Consider the following 20,203-nt stretch of genomic DNA (forward strand, 5'->3'; position numbering starts at 1 on the left):
TGAGTTTAACTTTCAGCTCAGAGCCAATCAAAATGCTCTGTGGCGACCAAAATAAATAACTTGTTAATGACGTTATGTTACTAAGAAGTCAAGTTGAATACCATTACAGTTACCGGAGAAGGAAGTGGTGGACCAGAACTGTGAAAACCTTGTAGCGGTCACAACCTGTGCAACAAAGCGCAGCAAAGTTGCCTTCTAACTAAAGTAATACAGGTTGGAAGACCACGTCGGAGATATAGGAGAAGACAAACGCATCTATCTAGAGAATGAGTACTGAAAAGCTCCCTATAGATGGTGACGGCTATTTGAGCCGTCGTCGCGGGCAGGGTGACGGCCCTCTTGCCTTGACGTCGCTTGTCCAACTTCTGACAGCGAGCTTGTCCGTGGTCATCATCGTTTTGGTCATCCAAGAAGGGGCGCGTCTGACAGAGCGGGTGGCCGTCCAAGGCCGGCAGATAGACGACCTCTTGATCGCTGTGTCAGAGTACCAGAAGAAAGTGGTCGACTATGAGAAGGAAATGGCAGCCATGCGAGCCGAGAGAGAGGTGGAGTTGACGGTTCTGAGGGAACGGCTTCATGCCCTGGAGGCTCAGATCCAAAACGGCGTGACAACAGAAAGTCATGTCAACCTACAGGTAAACAGGGTTTGCGGAAAAAACTGTCCACCTTTCAGGCCAGGCTACCTGGCCAGTCCACCAGGCCAGTCCACCAGGCCAGGCTAGCACGTCAGGCTACTCAGATCCCCCCATTCATATCCTCACGAATGGTAAGACATCCAAGCAGCTGAGCCATTTTCTGAGCAAACGTACATCGCAATACACGGCCAAGTACATCCAAGAATGACCTATTGATTCTTCAAACCATTTTCTTTCTGTGATCATGGCATTTACGTTACACTTATTAGAGTAATTGTCACGATCTCCTCTTGGTAAAATTCCATTTTGGTGACCTATGTCTTTTACTATTATGTAGATCCCGCAACAAGGTTTGCTACAACTCACCCTGCGGTTCGCAAGCGACCCTCGAATCTGCATACAGCATTGACACTATGCAAGCATTCGCAAACCTGGGGAACTGCAGAACACCTTCTGGATCGTACGTCTACACTTCTCATTTAATCAATTTTATATCAGCTATGGTATGATCATGGTTCAGAGCTATTGTCCCAGAACCAAGAGGTCCCAGATTTGATTTTTACAAATGCCTGATGTTGTGTCCTTGAGAAAGGCAGTGTCGTTCCACTACCTTCCTCATTGTACAATGGAGTTACGCCCACTGGGCCACTTGGCTAATCTGCTTACTAACATTGATGAGGACACACACAAATTTAGTGTTGCCAATGTGCCAAGAACTGCACATTTACTACTAAAAAATGTACTTTTTTAAAGTTCTAAAATGAAAAATAAATGGGAGATGACATATTTATAACACAGATTACATTGTATTTGCAGACAATGGTCCCAGGGGTATACAGATGCCTATGTCTTCGTTACGGGAACTCTGGAAACACTGGGCACCTGGACTTCAATGTACGTTGGCTGCAGCCATTCATCAACTGCAGCTGTAGGACAGGTGACTAACATCCGATTTGGAGGGGGTCCTTACCACTCCGGAGAGTTCGTGCACACATCTTGCAATGGCTACAGGGTCAACTACCAAAACTCCATCACCTCACGTTGGTAAGAATTCAACTTAATAAAGCTGGTTAGTAGAGCTACATGCATAATGTTACTGTGGGCAAAATGATTGATAAATAGAGAAAGGTAGCATTTTCACAGCAAATGCATGTTAACCTTCAAATGGTAACGGTTTAGCCTGGTTCAAAAATGGTTAAAAAACGAAGGATTTGTACAGCTATATAAATCACCTAACTTTGGGTGTGATTTGTATTATAGGAACACAGACAACATCAGGGTGATGTGGATACGCTGAAGTCCAGACCATCAGCCAAACGAGCAAGTTGAACGGAGATTCTGAAGTGATTTCATGTGATTATTGTTAGGACACCCTCCCTGTTAGTAATTTGATCAATATGGTGATAGCGTCAATATGAATTTCAAATGTGTAAGTAATCCATTACATGTATCATAACACTTGATGTTTATGTGGAGAAGTTTTTGACCGATTCGTGAAGTCTTCTTCAGCATCCCTCAGGGCAAGTGACTTTATAGACATCTGAGGTCAAAGGGTGCTGGAAGGCTATATCGCCCCCCGTCAAGGTTGTTTGAAGCAAGTTTGGTGCGCCTTGTCCTGAGCGATTGGGTCAGATACATGTGTAGCTTTAGACAACAGAGTCAGTCAGTGAAAAATTCTGGTGAGTCCAATGTTTTGAGTTGGAGATAACAGCAACTTTTCCAGATGAACTTTTATGACATTGCAGTAGAATTCAAGGCACTTACTAAGCATTGTGCACTGGAAGTGTGTACTTAATAAGTGATATATGGTGTTATGTAAAACTTGCAGTTCAGTTAGTATTATAACAGGGCAGATAATATATTCCATAGATTCTGGGAGTCTTAGCTGCTGAGAATGTATATAGTACAATGTATCTGTCATACCTTTTTGATACTAGATACGATTTTACCTACAATAATCTAGAAACAAGTAAGTACTGTGTAACGTTATATACATTGTAGAAGTTGATTTTTCAAAGGAGGACCTGGATATAGAACTAGACAATGGAACGCCTGTTCTAATTTTGCTTGAAGTGGAATAGAAAGTAGGGAATAACATGCCATGAAAGACCTATGTAGCCCATATATTCTGGATTAAATGTTGGTGTCAAAGTGATTGACTACTGTCATCTTATGTTTTTGTTGCACTTCAGTCATTGGCTGCAAGGATAAACACCAGCCAGCATAGGCCAGTCAAGGCTGTGCATCCAAATTAACTGCTAGGTGAAAGTGAATGCATGTCAGTCAAATGATTGAGTTTTGCGCTTTGTTTTTTTGTGTTTTTAAATAGACCAAGATAGGTGTGATGATTGGATCAGACTGATATGATTCAGTCTCCTTCAAAAATGCTCCTGCAGTTCCACAAGCTGCTAGGGGCCCAAACTAAAGTCACTTTTTCCCATTCAAAATTTGTCCCCCTATAGCATGTTCGTATCCCGAGATATCAAAACCGGAAGTTATGCTGCAGTACCCTAACAAGATTCCATGCAGGGGAACGAAAATCTTATCATTTCTATGTGTCATTAAGGCCTACCAACCCTGCAAATTTAGTAACAATCCATCCATAGTTTCTTGAGTTCTTGAGCATCAAAGCAACATACACACATAAATATGAACACTTAGGTACTTTCTATACTACTTTCAGTGACTAATTTCTCATAACCCCATTGCTGGAAGAGTTATTAACAAAAAAACAAACAAACAAACACATAAGCAAACCAACAAGAATCCAGTCTGCTGTTGAAAATTTATTTACAAATCCAGGAAAAGAGAATGCCTTCCATTTTTGGAAATACAGTAGAAGACATGGTTAAATAGGTGGATCTTCAAGAGAGCTGAGAGTGGATATAGGTTTAAGTGCACAGAGACTCGGGAAAGTTTGCAAAGTGTCCATATCGTTTCAACTGGCATAGCAGGCCTCCAAACAGCTAGGATGTCTTCAAATTACAATACCAGGGTTATTCAAACCAATCTGTTGGTTTGGGGATGTTTTTTCTTTGCAGATCATGGTAACCTGTTCAAAATTGTGCTGTTTTCTTGTCGAGACCTACTGTGCTCAGTTGACGATTCATTGTACATATTCATAATACAGTAGTAAGTTCTGGGAAAACGTGGTTGTATACAGGATAGCAGGAAAAAGAGGCGTGGGCTTTTCGAGGCTCACATTGTTTCAACCCACCAGTACATGATACAGTGTTGTTACAAAAGTTCGGTGACATCCATTCTCAATAACTACAGGTATTTGTTATTAATGGCAAGGCCATAACCACTTATTAACTAGCCCCAGCAAAATACTACTGTGTGATAATTCTCTTTTTAATATGTTCATATGAAGTGGTTACTGTTTAACTCCTTCGAGGACGCACATGCAATTTTTTTGGAAACAGTTAACTAATACCCCTTAGGAGCTATGAAGTCGCAACGTACCACCTCAAATCTTGTTTCAAGATCTTCCGATACCCCATTTACCCTACAGCTATACCATGCAAGGTACCTACTATACCGATAATCAGCCATTAGGAGTAATTCAAAAACAATCCAGTTACATTTTTTTTAAAGCAGATTATGTCTTCTTTGTGCTAAAGCAAATGCATACCATAAAATTCCTTTCAACTGATAGTGAGAGCCTTTACCACTAATATATTTGCTTCCACTAATTTTTGTACTAAGACATTCACAGGTTTGTACCAAGAAAAACTCTCCTTATATTAATACCACACTTGGTAGAATCTCCAGAGAAATTTAACATAATTCTTATGAGCATGATTTCTGTTGTTTCATTACTATATCCAACTTAAGTATTTGCCTTTTTCTTTAATTCTCTCAAAGGCAGTAACAAAGAAATCGTAACTCCATGATTCTTTGGCGATATTAAGGCCCAGTTTTTTTAAACAGTTCACCTCATATTAAACATTTTCCCACTTCACTACAATGTAAATCCTAATATCTTTTCTTCCCCTTGCATTTAAATACCACAATACTATGCATATCTAGTATATACAGCCAACTTCTGCAAAAATCATGATTTCAAAAACACAACCACTTGACCCCTTAACCGTTCTGTTAACCACTAAAGTACAAAATTACAATAAAATATATTATGTATTCCCTCTCCTTATCAACAATGTTTAAGCGTCATAAATAACAAGCTTGACATACAAAACTTGGAATCAAAGGCAAAAACCACAGCGGCATGATACTTCCAAGAAAAAAAAAACAAGAAAACACCCCATGGGATAACTGTTAAGCCACAGGTTATGGTATAGCAGCAGAATTCTTGCTATTGTGAACAAACATAGCTTGCTTTTTGGCAGCGCCTCAGGGGCGGAGCCTTTTTTAATATATGTTGTCTCTGTATGTATTCCCCATGTCACATCTCCAATCCCACCATGTTATTATTATTATCTATGAAAGGAAATCAAAACAACCGTGGGAGTACAAATGTTCATTATGACTTCATCAATGGTCATGACTACTCTGTACAATCATAAGCATGCCATTCTCATTTATTTGTAATTTGTAAAGTGTCGAGAACATGAACTTTGCTGAGGGCATGCAGTGACAATATCTTACATCACCCTCCCTACAGAACTCTGGGTATAAATGTCCACAACCAGCATGTAAAAGTTTCTTGGGTATCTCTACCACGCTTCAAATTTTTTTGGCGACACCTAAGGGGCAGAGCCGTTTGATACAGTTTAATGTGGTGCACCTCAAGAGTAACATTGCCCCTGTAGTAATACCTTAAATAAATATCTCCTATAATACAGTTTTAGGTATTTCAAAACAAAGAAGAAAAACAACATCTCACCAGCCCTCAAATTGTCATGTTCATTGAAGGTGCAATGTTTATCACAAAACATTTTCCTCTTCTAAGGTGCTTCACAACAATTGGAAGAAATGCCCATTTTTTTCATATGTACATTAGCCTCAACTGAATCGAGGTAGACCAGAACAAAAGAATGACTCAAATACAAACGTTCAAACCCAGGAAGCACAGCATAGTAGTTCTGTTTACCCCTTCACCTTTGTCCTCTAAATATGGCTAAGAAGTAGACAGGAGGAGCAGGTGAACCTAGGCGCTCTGAACTAAACATGTAGGCATATTTTTTTGTCATTTAGTTTTCTTTACATCATTTAGTTCTGCCTTGCACAGAGAGACCACACATGGCTGGTACACAGTACGTTGTGCATCTATTTAATGTGAAGTGTGCTTAGACAGGCCTAGAAAGTAGTAACACCAGTGTCAAAACTCAACATGTGACCGCAACAGTTACTTTTAGCCTCTGCATTCAGTTAGATTATTGTTCCAAAGTACGTGTTGAAGAGCAGGCCTTGTTCTTACACATACATGTACAATGAAGACTTTTTCAATCCGAATCCACAAATTTTCTGTTAATTGAAATCCTCAACACATTCTGCCATTGAACAAAGGACTATTACATGTACATACAATGTAACCTCTCGAAGAATCAATTCATACTCTCAGGCCTTTTGTAGGGTGTATTTCAGAGAAAACACTATTTGCGCTCTTGTTTTTACTGAACACAAAACTGGTCTACAAAGGCATTTTCCTACACATTAAGATCTGTGTGGATTTTATCCTGTTACTAGTTTATTTTTTATAACAAAAGCACATGTACACGGCTCATGATTTTGATTTCAAAGTAATACCATGATTGTAGCTGTACAAGTGTTTCAAAAGGCCATTGTCTCACACCTTACACAATCATGTAGATACTACATGTACATGCCTGGCTTTTTACCTCACCTTGTCTCAAAGTTCACGGCTATGTGGATTCTTGATTTCATGCAAATGCCTGTTTCTTTTTTATTCATTTCTGATGCTGCACTGGTAACGTCTACTTTCACCATGAAAATCAGAGACCTCAGCTTTGCCCTTTCTGATCTTGGCTCCCAAACTCCAGTACTGACAAACCCTCATACTCATACCAGAATTGGAGCCATGTTTTTTCTCTTTATTAACAGACTTGTGGCCTGTTAACATCTTTGCTGAGATACCTGTCCAAGAAAAACAAACAGTGTATGTCACCCTGCAGCCTTGTTGAAAAGGTAACATGACTTTCCAGAGCAACCTAGGTGCCTACTCCTCCAGGTTTGAATACCAGAAACATAACGGTTTGGTCGTATTTGACATCGCTTCCCTCTATCTCTCTCCAGACCATAAGTTATGAAGTCCTGTTGTATATAAACTCTTCCTTTACCAGCCGACATACCGAGCTGGGTACATGAAACAAAACTACTGGGAACTACCAGTGCCCGCTCTGGACTAGGTGGCGATTTCGCGGGGTTCTCGCATGGGGTGGTTTCGCGCCGGCGAGCGGTTGTGTGAGCGGGAAGGCGAGTGTGGAAGTCTCTCTCTACTCAGGCTGACTTCTCTCCGCGGGTCTCTCATGTCTCTGTGGCCCCCGAGGTCCCTGTGGCCGTGGCGGTCGAGGTGTGGCTCGGGATGATTGTCAATGTGTGTCCTATCTACCCGGGAGTTTGCGTTGTACTCGGGGCTATGGCTAGTCGGAAGGTCGTGAGGCGGAGGGCCTCTCCGCGGCGAGCGAGGCGAGCGGTCGTCATGCACGAGGTCGGGACCCTGGTTAGTAAAACGTGAATGACAACGAACATGCGTGTTAAAGAAACAGGCCATGTTAGTAGTACATAACACAACCGGAACATAACACAACATCAAAGTCATAATGTAAAACTCGGAGGGTACGTGCCACCATACAAAAGTGTAAATGATCTTCATTAGTATTTACATGGGATAATTTGAGCTACGGGTAGTAGGGAGTTCAACTTGTCACAACATCCTGTAAATGAAGAAGAGAGACAAGCATTTGCTAAGCTACATGTACAAGACATTCGCAGACATTATACAAGCTAGGCAAATTAATATCATGCAGACAATCTACTTAGTATTTTTTCTAGACAAGAATTTACTTGCAAACTCTCTCTTCCTTTTTTGTTTTCACTGTACAGAGCCAGTGACTGCCATTAACTGCAAGCACGCCACATTTTACTTTGTTTCTTGAGCTCCAAAAAACACACATCACTTTTTCTGTATCCGGCCAGCTTTAAGAGTGCGCTGAGCAACACGCAGCGAGCCAAACATCACACATCAATATGACGGACATGAGGTTTTCCATGTCGTTATCACAGACACAGATTAACAGTCAAGCTGAGTTAAATCAAACAAAGCCATTAGAAAAAAAATGACAACCCCCTTTTGGAACTTTCCTGATGGCCCAAGATGGTATTTTTTGCAGTCCGAACAGCACTGGACTTGCTAGTTTAGTGGGCCAACCAAGGGAAAATGCATGTCAATTCAAACTGTTGATCTCATGTCATGGTTTGCATGTTCTCAAATTGCTGTTATCCAATGAAAGGGGGTTGATGAAGGAGACCTCCCACTCCCAAAGCTGGGCAATTGTGGCTCAAATTTGGCTCATGAAGGGTGGAAAAAATGAGCTTGGGTGAGCTTTGAATCTTCAATTTCCGGCATGCATGGCAGCCAAGACGTGTCAGCATGATTTTTTGAGAAAGGCGCCCAGTCCTGACCACAAGGCGGTCAAAATCGTCAAGATTTCAACTTCACGTGGAAGGTCACAACTCAAATTCTGATCCGATCAATCGGGAGATTTTCGATCATTTCCGGCGAGGGATGACTACCTGGCGAGACTGCGGCGTGTTTTGGATTTTCCTCGCCAGTTCGGCCGTGGGGAGGGGGCCCGGGGGGACGTCGGGCTTGGGCAGCGGGGGGTGAGTCGCCCGCCAGTACGCCTCCAGGTATTCTGCCAAGTGTTCGCAAGCCTCGTCGAGTTGGTTCTCGTCCAAGATTACGTCAAACATTTCCTGGAAGGACAGACAAAAATAGACGCTTTTAATCTGGGCTGTCAATAGTTGTAATAGTCTTGGTCCTACTAAAAGGAAAGGCATCCATTCAAGTGACTCTCTCCAGCCAAAACACAAATTTAAACGTCTTTCTCATATACATGTTGCATCACCCTTTCTGTATCTGTATCTGATAGCCGGTATAACCGCCCCTCTGCATAACACACCAGCTTCACAGGTTAGCAGCGTTTTTTTAACATATTGCACCAAATGACTTGTTACAATGAGCCTTTAACCTACATAAACAGTGTGAGTTTTTTTATGGTTATGCAAAAACTGAATGGTACACTTACAGGCGGACACTGCGCCAGTTTGTCTGCTGCCACCAGTTGCACATTCAAGTGTCTGCTCTGTGACTTCCCTCTGGATTTAATTAACCTGGTCAACACCTGGAAACAGACATCAGAGTAGAGTTAACCTTGAACTTAAGACGCTGGGAAAATCATTACAAAATGTCTTATTTCTGCAAACAAGAAGCCTGTAATAAAATCTTCCCAATAGCACATCCGTACACCCATTACACCACACAAGATAGATTACACTGTCTATAATTTATAAACACACTAATCTGCTCACTCCTACCCTGTTTGTGTTAAGTCAGAGACACAAACTCACAAATCAGCTTCCCAAAAACAATACTTCCGTACCTGAAAGTAAAGACTAACCTTGGGAGAGCCAATTTTCACATAGCAGACCAGCGGAGCCAGGCTTGTCTTGGCCAGCTGGGTGGGATGGTTGATGGTGTCACAATCCAGAACCACCAGCTGTAGGGAGCGCGCCAGCTCAAATATCCTCTCAATCTCAGCCTGGACTTCCGCTGTGGGAGGTTACCATAGAGACGTTTACCATAGAAACAGTTACCATAGAAACAGTTACCATAGAAACAGTCAATGACAGCACACAAACTTAGTTTGAAGCAAATCTGCATGAGTCTCCTGTGTTTTTCCATGAAGCACAGAATAAAGTTCAAGCCATTCTTTACTGTGTTACATTGTGTAGGTGCAAGATTATAAGGTCAAAGTTTTTACATAAATCATAAAACATGGGTACCATGTTAGTCACTAGTCAGACTATTATACACTTACACACAAAAGTTCAATGGAAGTCTAAAAAAGCTACAGAGTTTATACTTTCATCTTTTACTAAATGTAGCATTTAGAACAATGATATATCACAAAGGGAAATGGCAAGTTAGTACATATCTTTTGTATACTGCTCAAAAGTAGTAATGTATCATCTTACACTATTTAACATCTATACTTGTGTTGCAAATGTACTCATAGCTTTGTTTTGTTAAAGTATACCAGAAGAATGTATGAAATACAAAACACAAATCCCAACAACAAAATAGCCCCAAACTTATAAGCAAGAAGTATGAAACAAAAAACAATCAAACCAGGACTCACCTACTCCCTGGCCTCTAGTGGCCGAGCGATCGGTTAATTTACTACTACTGTTGTTCATTGTTCGTTTGGCCAGAGCTATGTCTGCCGTTATTCGTGTGATTACTATTCTGTGGGTGGGAAGAAAACAAAAACGACAACACAATCAGGAACAGAAAGGTAAACAGTTGTTGACAAACAAGCAACCCCGGCGCACTCACCTATCGACTGTGATCTACTGTTGGATCGTTCCATTATTGCACGTTTACTGGGGTTGTTTAATATTGATCGTTTTGCCATAGCTACATCTGCCGTAATTCGAGTAATTACTATTCTGTAGGTAGGAAGAAGAGGGAGACAAGAAGGGTTAGTAGTACACAGAATAAGCTGGTTCACAGTTCCAACTGTGCATGCATGGCATGGTGCATCTCGACATGTATTGAGCAATTGCTCCAGACATGAACTGTTTACAGGTTAGGGACCTCACACATGCACAGTTGACATGGAGGGTTAGTAGTACACAGAATAAGTTAGTCACACAGTTCCAACTGTGTTTTTTTGTTATGGAAGATATGAAACATTAAGAACAGTAAGGCCATGTTGATTTGATTATATGGATGACATCCGCGCGCGCATGAATTTTCGGCCGTTTCCAAAAAAAAAAAGTTTTCAACCATACTGTAAATCGTACAAAACCGTTGCAAAATGAGCAAATATATACCGTAAGTTGCAAAATAGATATTGGAAAACGATACCAATGTCGCAGAATGCCAAAATCAAACGAAAAAGACAAAACTGTAAAGAAATGAATTTGAGCAGTAGATTATTCGCCATACCATACTCTGTGTCATTTGTTTAACCTTCATGACCACATGGATTTCATCATGAAAGCAACTTTTTTTTTGCTAAACTTTTTTTTTATTCGCACGCTCGCATCAGTTTTGGGGTTCCCAGAGGATGTCATCCATATAATCAAATCAACATGGCCTAAGCTGAAAGTAGACTGGTGAGTCAAATGCCTTATCATACTGGCTTACAATAAGGCAGCAAAGGTGGTGTCAAAATAGTATAGTGTTAAGTGTTAAACAATTAAACACTTTTTTGCTCAATTTCTGTAATTACGATAAATAAAAGTAGATCTAACGAAGACATTAGACATTAGGAAGACAGAAGAAGGTGGAGGTCTGCCATCAAACTTCAAACACTTACCTCCCTTCGAACCTATGCTTTAGGAAGTCAAACAACGCTTTCTGCATCATATCTGTCACCTACATGGGCAGAAATACAACAAATCAACAACCCAATATGAGATATACCAACTAGCAAAATATGATTCTTATTTTTTTTCAATGTTCACTTCAAGTGTTTTCAACCTCATGTTACATGTACAATGAAGCTAAATGTACTTTCAAACTGTCCCAAAAGACTATTCAGGGGCCAATAAAATCTGGTCTATGTGGACAGGTGGTCACTGTTAACAGGAGTCTTAATGCCTGTGTCTTTGAGGAAAATTATCTAAGGGACCACCAAAAAGTGGTCACATTTGCATGAAACATGTACTTTGTAGAGGCAGGATTTAAAATTACTTACCTCATATCCTTTTAGGGAAGGCCCAACAAATACTACAGGTCTCATGGAAGGCACTACTTCATAAGGGGGAATGTTCTCCACCTATGAAGGGGGGAGGTGCACAATGTCAAAAAACACAATGTATCAACCCCCACACCTAATGTTACTGGTTCATCCCTTATTACCACTGTACTATGAACTAGCAAAGCTGTTTTGCAACCCTTGCAACAATAGAGGTCCCCTGAAAAAAAACGGCAAGAAAGAGGCATTGCAAGAGCCATGAAAGGTAACTTAGTGCTGTCTTGGATTTTTTTCTCAAATCTTAACTTCCTTATATAGTAAACCTCCAACCATCACCTTGTCCCTTTCCTTAATTCTAAGGTGGGTTTGGGGTGGTTTTAAGGGGGTTAAACCTAGGAGGGGTTAGTAGACTAAAAAACGGCATGCCATGTTCCAAGACAGCACTGTTCTTAACTGTAGTTTGGGCTGTTCCATTGCAGTATGCAAAAGGGAGCTGGGATGCTTTTTTTTCGTTTTCGAATCTTTGGTTTTTGCTGACATTTTCTGAGAAAATGTTTGGCCATCTGGAACAACCCATTTGTTTGTGACGTTGTAGTAACCGTGGAAACCAAAGGTTAGAGGTCAGGTGTTAGTATTTCTGGAAGAGAGAAGGAACTCTGGGATTGGAGTAGCGACCACCAGAACTTGTAGCACATACCGCTTCCTTTTCCTTATCCTTTTTTTCTGGCTTATCCTGCTGCATAGTGAGAGCAAAAGGAGCGAAGCAAGTCAATTCATGTTTGTTTGTATTTTCTGGTGAATACCTGTGATACCATGGCTGCGGCTTGTTTTTTTGAAGGAAGTTGTTTGACCAAACCTGTGCCCTTCAAGAATGAAAAAGATTCTTAAAGGTCATATTTGAGGCTGGCTTTCGTTATCGACATTATACAGCATAAACAAGTACTACAATGTGACACTTTCGTTTTTCATCAACTCAATGACCCATAAATATGCAAATGACATGGAAATGATGTATTCTAGGTATGGGTCTAGAATTTGAGGGTAATTATTTACAAATCTAACAGATTAATAACTCCAGTCTGAAAAAAATAGCGACTGCCAAATATGCAACACTTCATAACTCTAGGAGAATTACTTTCTACTTTATCCACAGTACCTACAATTTGAAATGTTATGTAACAATCCCTTCTGACACTTATCCACACCCTTTCATGTACAGTGGAGGATTAATAATTTCATAAAGCAGTAATGCCTCAAGGCAAGTTATTACATAACTGTTACAGTGTATTACCAGTCTATGTCTTTTTGTTTTTGAGCCATAACAGAAAGGTGAAAGAAAAGTTGTCATTCAAAACATGGTTATGAAGTATAATAAAATTAGGCACTGAGTGCAATATGTCAATTTAAAGAAGACTCTTCGCGATTCTTAATAATACATATTGCCAGGGGCCTGCAACATTTTAACTTTGGACAATGCAATTATACACTGCACATACATTTGTACATTGTATGCACTTAGAACAGTGAACTAGCTTATGGATTTGGCAGAAGTGTAACATAAAAGAAAGCCTTAGAAGTCTATAGTGTGCAAAAGTAAATATTGTAACAGTAGATACTTTATTCTTTCCCGGAATAAGGGTAATTTGTTTTTCATACTATTAGATTGTTCTAGATATAATGATAAATACTGTTCAACTTTCTTTCCGCTTGGCTCGTCAGAATTTCATACATTCTGTCCAATAGATAAACACAATTACATTCTAGAAAATGATAACCCTTAGTGCGTACAATAGATAAATATAGCAAAGAATGTTTAGTCCTTAGAACTACATTGTAGTATAAGACATGATACGTCAAACTCAACACCTTGATTTATTCATATACTTGTACGTACATAGGTCGCGGTACTTTTGTTGTGTCAATAAAGATCTTTTGTTGTTGCTCTTTGGCTGTACAGAAAATTTGGCCAATATCATCTACCTTATTACTACCATCATAAGACTGCATTAAAGATAAAAGTTTTCCCCTTCAAACCTACCTTTTTAAAGAAAGGTCTTTTCTCCTTCTTGGTGGGGGTTGTGAGGCTTGGGGTGGTGACACTCTGGGTTGACCTCCGCACGTTACTGAGGGAGTCACTGTCCTCTCCAAGGTCAACGCCGTTCTGCTCCGAGTCCAGACCTGGACAGGAGAAGCCCCACGTTCAAGTTCAGTAAAAATACAGAGGAAAACACACTGGAGACTTGATGTTTTCTTTCCTCCCAAAGGTCTGTATGGTCCGATGGGTTAATCTTTAGCCAATGTTAGGATCAGTTACGACACATCATTTTCACCAATTGTACATTTGATTCATCCATTCAGTCTTTGCGACAAATGTCTAGACTGAATCCTTCTGTTTAAAGAATGTTGTGACAGTTTAAAACTGCAAGCAGCTTTATATTAACATGTTTAAATCATTATTTTGATACTTTTCCAAAACACTTAAGTCAGAGTTTTTTCACCATTTCCTTCCGAGTCTTTGCTTTTATGTAATGTTCCTTACCTACTTCAGTCTCATTTCAAACTTCTCTCTGCTGCCTAACCCCATAACCAACAGAGAATTGTTGCTTAATAACTACTTCAGTGTGCTTAAGGTTAAATTGACAGTGAAATGCACATTTTTAGTAGTCTGATGGATGTTTTTCATGACATGATGACCTTTTTATTGGAACTTACCACGATGCTGGTTTACTTTGAAGCTAAACTGAACTTTGACCTTATCAAGTGGCTAACAGGATCCATGCTTTTAGGTCAGAGGTCAGACCAGGTCAGAGGTCAAACTAGGACAAAGGTCATACCAGGAAATGGGTCAGAGGTCATACCAGATGCTGAAAAACACAAAACTACCATGCGGAGGATGAGGGGAAAGGGTCAAACAACTTTTACAGGGAAAGAGAGGAAAGATTTGGTTTAACATGAAGTGGATCAAACATGGTCAAGGCGGAGAACTGAATAGTTAGAGGATGGTTTGAAGTCACTCGAGTTGTTAGGGTCTCACACGGTGTTTACCTTCTACAGACGAAAGTCTATAATTCCCTGTCCCTCAACGGTGAGGAGCTCTATTGGGAGGGAATCAAATGAAACGGGATCAAAAAAGCACAAGCGGAACAAAAGAAACTTATTATATCGTAGCTGTGGAAAGATTTGCCTGGTGTTAACATAGGTAACCAAAGACAACTACCGTTATGTAGAATAAAAACTAAATGTTACCAAGAAAGTAAATTATAAGCTTGGGTGTCACAATTTTTTTTAGAGTTTTGTCAAAAGGCTGGGTTACTATAGCTTGTTATTAGAAGTTCATAGAAAAAGGAAATTTTAATGTTCTATACTTATGAACTACAAAGTACCACTTATTGTTCAATTCTTTTTTTTTGTATTACCCCAAAAAATAACCCAGTGTTTGAATGATTTGTACAGTATGCCCAGCACTGTAACTGCAGATCTCCAACATTTTTTGACAAAGTTGAGTGCTTTTTTAGAAAGCATGTGGAGAAAAGTCATATTGATTTAGTTTACTAACTTACTGATTGTTGTGCTATGACTTTCAAGTGCGAACGCTGAGTGGTGCAACGCATACACGCACATGTGATATGACAACTCACTGCAAAGAATTTATGCTTTTTATCATTTAGGATTTTTGGCACCAATTTTTTTAAATCTTTCACTGTGAATCTTACTATGCTACTCTATGACTTATGTTTGGTCTATAATAATCACATGTGAGTAGCACAAACCAGAATTCACATATTAGAAGAGGACTGCCATACCTGACTCAGAAGCTGATTCTCTGTCACTTGCTTTGCTGTAAAACACAAGGAATAACATAAATTATTGTTTCTGACAGTTTTTTATCTATTATAATAGTAAGTGTTATATGAACATAATGTATATATGTACCTTACAATCTGTGCAATTTACACATAAACCTAATCAAAACCTTTGAAGCAATGAAAATCCGAAGTTAAATGCTTGCAGTGATTTTATTTCCGCTGTGACCTCTTTCTTCAAAATCATTACACTGTGCATATTATATATATAATATATATATATGTTTAGGAGTTCTACAGCATTACTGAATTTTTAACAGTAATTTCAAACGCCAACCTCCTACATCCCTTTACTTCAAAATAACACTACAATGACAGTAAGTGTATTTGCGTTACCTTGAGTATATCCTAGAGCGGTTTTGTGCTGCAGACTGCTGTAACCTAATGTTCTCTAGTTTGACAGGACTTGGTATAAACCCCACGTCACATCCTTCCTTCACCAACCGGCCGATCCACCATTCGTTGTTGTATTTCTAAACACAGGAAACAAACATGTAGTTAGTAAGAGTTTAACTATTCTTAAAGAGGCACTATGTAACATTATTTGCACCAAAAATTGAAATATTTTAACTAAAAAATCTTTGTGTGATTTGTAATTTACTTCAGTCTTCAACATATTATTTAGTGCAATTACCTCACAGCCCACACAGGGCGTACATGTACTCCGTTTGTGGTGCCACCATAAACTACCAGAATGTAAACAAACATGGCTGACAGCTGTGTTACCAACAGTTAAACACACTCGTAAGTCATTACATTTTGGCACCTCCACTTCCTCAATAGCACTTATTTGCAATGTTATTAGGGTTGATTCAATTCACTTTTAATGACCAGAATGATTTTTTAGTAATTGTTTTTTATCTAAGTTGCCACCTTGCAGGACCTATATCTTTATTGCTCTTATCTCGACCAGTGCTACATGGTAGTTATCTTTTGTTATCTGAATTTATCACGTTGTTGGACCTTTGTCTGATTACTTTCACAATCGTTATGATACAGACTGACTTTAAGTACTTGATGTCATCTGCAAGTGTAACCCTTAATGAATAATATTCCTTGGTGTACCGTAACATACCAAGCATTTCATTAAGCAATCATTCTTAGATAACCCGTGAAGGAAGATGTCTCTGACAAGATTGCAGAGTGGACACCCCATAAAGTTTAAGATGACATTGTCTACACGAGTAATTTACCTAAGCCTTGTTTTACAAGGCAAAGTTCAAAGTGTAGAAAACTGTAATTCAACAACTCGACACACAAGCCGCAAAAGGACTTCTTAAAGAAGTAAATCATGGTCTCAAGACGCCTCCTTATTCAGAATGACAGTCTTGTGGACTTAAGTCTTGATTAAGAAAGTCTCTTCACTGTCTTTCAATAGTAAACAAGAGAGAGATAAACCCTTTTTTACGTAGAAGCAAAAACTCACGGGAAATCTTCTTCCAAGAAACTTGGGTTGACATGTTGCCAAATAGCTGCTGCCATTTCCTTTCAGCCATTTTTCAAATCCTTTTATGTTTCTTTGGAAAAGCCCAGGAGGGGAATTACCATCTCTCAGTGTATATATCATATTCTTGGACTTGGAGTTGGGACGTTTTTTTCTCAGAAGAGATGAGACAGTGATGGGAGTGTTGGAAGGTGTGTTTTGTAGCAAGATTTCAGGATCTATGTCCAGATCCAAGTTTCCTGCTAAGGTCACAAAGGGTGATGTTGAATGTATGAAGGGACATGTATTATCTACAGTATGTGCCACCACCATGTCTATACTGTCTGGGCAGTAAGAGATATGGGATGGATTTTGGCCCGGAGTCTTTTAGGTAGAGTCTGGGGTTGGCTTAAGGCTCAGAAATGATAGGAAGGCAAGAAATGTTACTCATTGCAGTGCAAGACATTGATCTGTTGGCGTAATGTCTGGAAGTAATGGTGGAGTTTGGAAGGGGTACATTGGATGGTTCCATTATATGCACGGGGTTTTTTTTTTTAACCAAATTTAACGTCATTTTTCCCCAACCGGGGGTTAGACGTGCTTGCACCAAGTACAAGACTTTTTTTTTTGAAGCAGGATTTTTACGGCTGGATGCTCTTCCTAACGCCAACCCAAACCCTAGTAGGGCCCAGGAACCCTCTAAACTGAGGGGGAAATGTGTGCTAAGTGCCTTTCCCAAGGGCACAACGTCTGGGTGCAAGTCCGGACATGTCTGGGTCCAACCCTGGGGATTGAACCTGGGTCTTCTTGCTTGACAGTCGGACGCTCTATCCACTACACCACACAGACGCCACAAGGCTGGGTGTCTACCAGAATATTGACAAAAGTCTGTGAACACAGACAAACTGGACGCTATGTTTTTTTTAGCAATCTGGTGTTCGATGCCACAGTACAAATCATTTGTGAATAATGCTTAGCGATGAATTCGAGATAGCAAACAATGTGAAACATTGTCAATCAACCAACACAGCTTAACATTGAATTTCAGTGGGCTGGCTACGAATAACGTTGAATTAAAACAGCTAACGCAATAAAAAAACAAAGTCAACATGTTACTTACCTCTTTTATATGTAAAAAATCTCTGGCTTCAAATCTGACCGCCTTGCCTTGCACAGGCGAGTCATCATCGGCCATAGGGTCATATCCCACATTTGTTCGTACTGCAAAGGCGACTGGCTTTGTCTGTAGAGGGAACACAAAATAGAATAATTAGACATTTTAAGTCAAATGAAATTTTCAATGTTCAATATTATAATTAGGTCCATAATATATTGTTACCTCTGTGTATGGAGGTTTTGTGTTTGGTGTGTTTGTGTTTTTAGCTGAGTGTCCATAGTTATTTGAATACAGCAGAGTGACAGGAAGTGAGGGGGAAATTATGTTTAATGCAAAATAATAACACTTCTATTTATACAAAATTTGAGGACATACCTTACTTATAAAATACAGTACACAAAGGCTTGATATTTCTTCCATTGCATTATTATTTTCAAAGATTGTTATGATCAAATATTTACGTTTCTACTACCACACCACAGACACAAAACCCCAAGATCTTACAGTTGTAGATGAAGAAGCTAACAGTATTGTCTCCTTTTTCTGTGTGGCCTCCTCATTCATAATATATGACTGGATGAAAATAGATAGGCTTATGCGGACATGGATGGATTTCCAAGTTCACTGTTGTAGCTCTTTACTGCTTTTCGCTTTAGGCAATAACAAATACATTACGAGACATTAGGAATAACTTAATCCGTATCTAAGCTAGGGCACTATATGGCCCTGGGTTATTTATAATTGTGATTTTTCTCCCTGATTCCGTCTATACATATTTCTACTGGATCTCATGAGGTAACAGACATGCATAGAAAAAAGAAATTAGAAACTGGAAATGACACAGTGGAACTTAGGTCAAAGGTCCCAGAAAAGATTATCTCATTTCCTGTCTTCAATTTCATGCTATATACATATTTGTTGCAGTAGTTACATGTATGCATGTTTGTTTCTGTAGTTATTTCTACATGCTACATGCACACTCTCAGGAAATTAGGTCAGAGGTCCCAGAAAAGATTATCTCATTTCCTGTCTCCGGTTCCTTGCTACATGTCTGTCCAGCAGCCAGTGGGGAAAATGCATAGATAGAATCAGCAAGAAACTCACAGTAATGAATCAAACAAATCTTTCCCCATTCCAGGGAAGGTCGTGCACCCAAATCCCAGCAGTAAGGATAAAGCCAAGGTGAAGGTTAGTATCGATTTCTTACAATGGGAATCTCCGTGGGGGAACCACTGATTTCTCAGTGTCCAAAAGTCTTCAGATGTAGCGTTCTTCTGAAGAAACAATTCCGTTTGAAAAACTCTGGCTGAAATAACTGACCACTTTGAGAGAATTCTAGTTTTCTGATGACGAAGCTTTGACTAAAAGAACTGCTTCATATTCTGCCAAGGAGAAAATGTATGCAGTTTTTAACCATCAGGCTGCTAAAGTAGCCATTTCACAAATTTATATTGGTTATGGTCTTAGTAAGTATGGTCTTAGGCAGCAGGGAAATAATTAAAGAAGCAATGTAAGGAAAAATTTGGAAATGTACATCATATGCAAAGGAATCTCATATGATTCACATGAATATAATATAAATACCAGTGAGAACAAGGCTCAAAATTTTCTTTCCTATATACAATACAGTAAATCATAGTACAATACTGTATTAAATATTTGTGTAATCATTACTTTGTAAAAATCAACACAATCAAGACATATCTTGTGCTTCAGCCAGTTTGATTTTACACAAAATTGTATAATTGTCTTTTAGCTTGCCAAATTGGCTATAAAGTTGTAGGTTAAATATACCTTTTTATGCAACTTGCAGGTGTTGTTTTTAGCCCTGTGGATGTAATAGTGCTCTTTAATCCATCTCATATCCCTTCTTATTAAGGGTTGACAAAAGAATAATTTACTGTGTGCTTACGCACTCCCTCCTGCTGTGATAGCCTTGAAACCATCGGTATCAGCAGGACGCCGTTTCCACAATATTAACTTTTAATGAAAAATGACAATCTGAGATAGCTGCCAACTGAAGGACGTGACTCGCATACTAATAAGAAATTAGCTCTCAGCCACTCCCTGAACAATTAGCCTGGGTGCCAGACGCTAGCGTTCATAAAGCGATAGATTTTTTTTGTGTCCGCTACTGTATCCGCCGCCCAACCCCAGGCTGCCCCAAACCCAATATCTTTCACGCCAATCGTCTGGCCGGCAGGGGTGCTCCCTGCGGTGCGCGCGGTAAGTGACACGCCCCTAGCTCGAGA

At 39.6% G+C, this 20,203-nt stretch overlaps 1 protein-coding gene and 1 long non-coding RNA gene across 9 annotated transcripts in view; one reads left to right on the forward strand and one right to left on the reverse strand.

Annotated features, from left to right (window-relative positions):
• Window positions 1-948: 948 nt before the first annotated feature.
• Window positions 949-2,780, forward strand: LOC109479021. Its single transcript, XR_002140765.1, has 3 exons — window positions 949-1,095; window positions 1,452-1,679; window positions 1,896-2,780. It is a non-coding gene; the product is annotated as an uncharacterized LOC109479021 (long non-coding RNA).
• A 628-nt stretch (window positions 2,781-3,408) lies between these two features.
• LOC109478959 (voltage-dependent L-type calcium channel subunit beta-1-like) overlaps window positions 3,409-20,203 on the reverse strand; it is a 54,691-nt gene continuing 37,896 nt past the window's right edge. For 4 of the 8 annotated variants that reach the window (XM_019780779.1, XM_019780784.1, XM_019780783.1 and 1 more), the window contains 12 exons: window positions 17,955-18,077; window positions 15,748-15,884; window positions 15,352-15,386; window positions 13,587-13,726; window positions 12,246-12,284; window positions 11,549-11,629; window positions 11,168-11,226; window positions 10,180-10,292; window positions 9,242-9,393; window positions 8,870-8,965; window positions 8,355-8,537; window positions 3,409-7,278 (listed from right to left, as the gene is read on the reverse strand). In XM_019780779.1, the coding sequence (XP_019636338.1) occupies window positions 6,964-7,278; window positions 8,355-8,537; window positions 8,870-8,965; window positions 9,242-9,393; window positions 10,180-10,292; window positions 11,168-11,226; window positions 11,549-11,629; window positions 12,246-12,284; window positions 13,587-13,726; window positions 15,352-15,386; window positions 15,748-15,884; window positions 17,955-18,077 (1,473 nt within the window). In that variant the 3' untranslated portion in view covers window positions 3,409-6,963. Of the gene's footprint in view, window positions 7,279-7,448; window positions 7,496-8,354; window positions 8,538-8,869; window positions 8,966-9,241; window positions 9,394-9,982; window positions 10,090-10,179; window positions 10,293-11,167; window positions 11,227-11,548; window positions 11,630-12,245; window positions 12,285-13,586; window positions 13,727-15,351; window positions 15,387-15,747; window positions 15,885-17,954; window positions 18,078-20,203 lie in introns of those variants that run through there. The other 4 variants (XM_019780780.1, XM_019780786.1, XM_019780782.1 and 1 more) reach the window with 4 other exon arrangements.

This window comes from Branchiostoma belcheri, unplaced genomic scaffold (genome assembly GCF_001625305.1).
Source record: "Branchiostoma belcheri isolate BF01 breed outbred unplaced genomic scaffold, Haploidv18h27 scaffold46, whole genome shotgun sequence".
Taxonomy (NCBI): domain Eukaryota; kingdom Metazoa; phylum Chordata; class Leptocardii; order Amphioxiformes; family Branchiostomatidae; genus Branchiostoma; species Branchiostoma belcheri.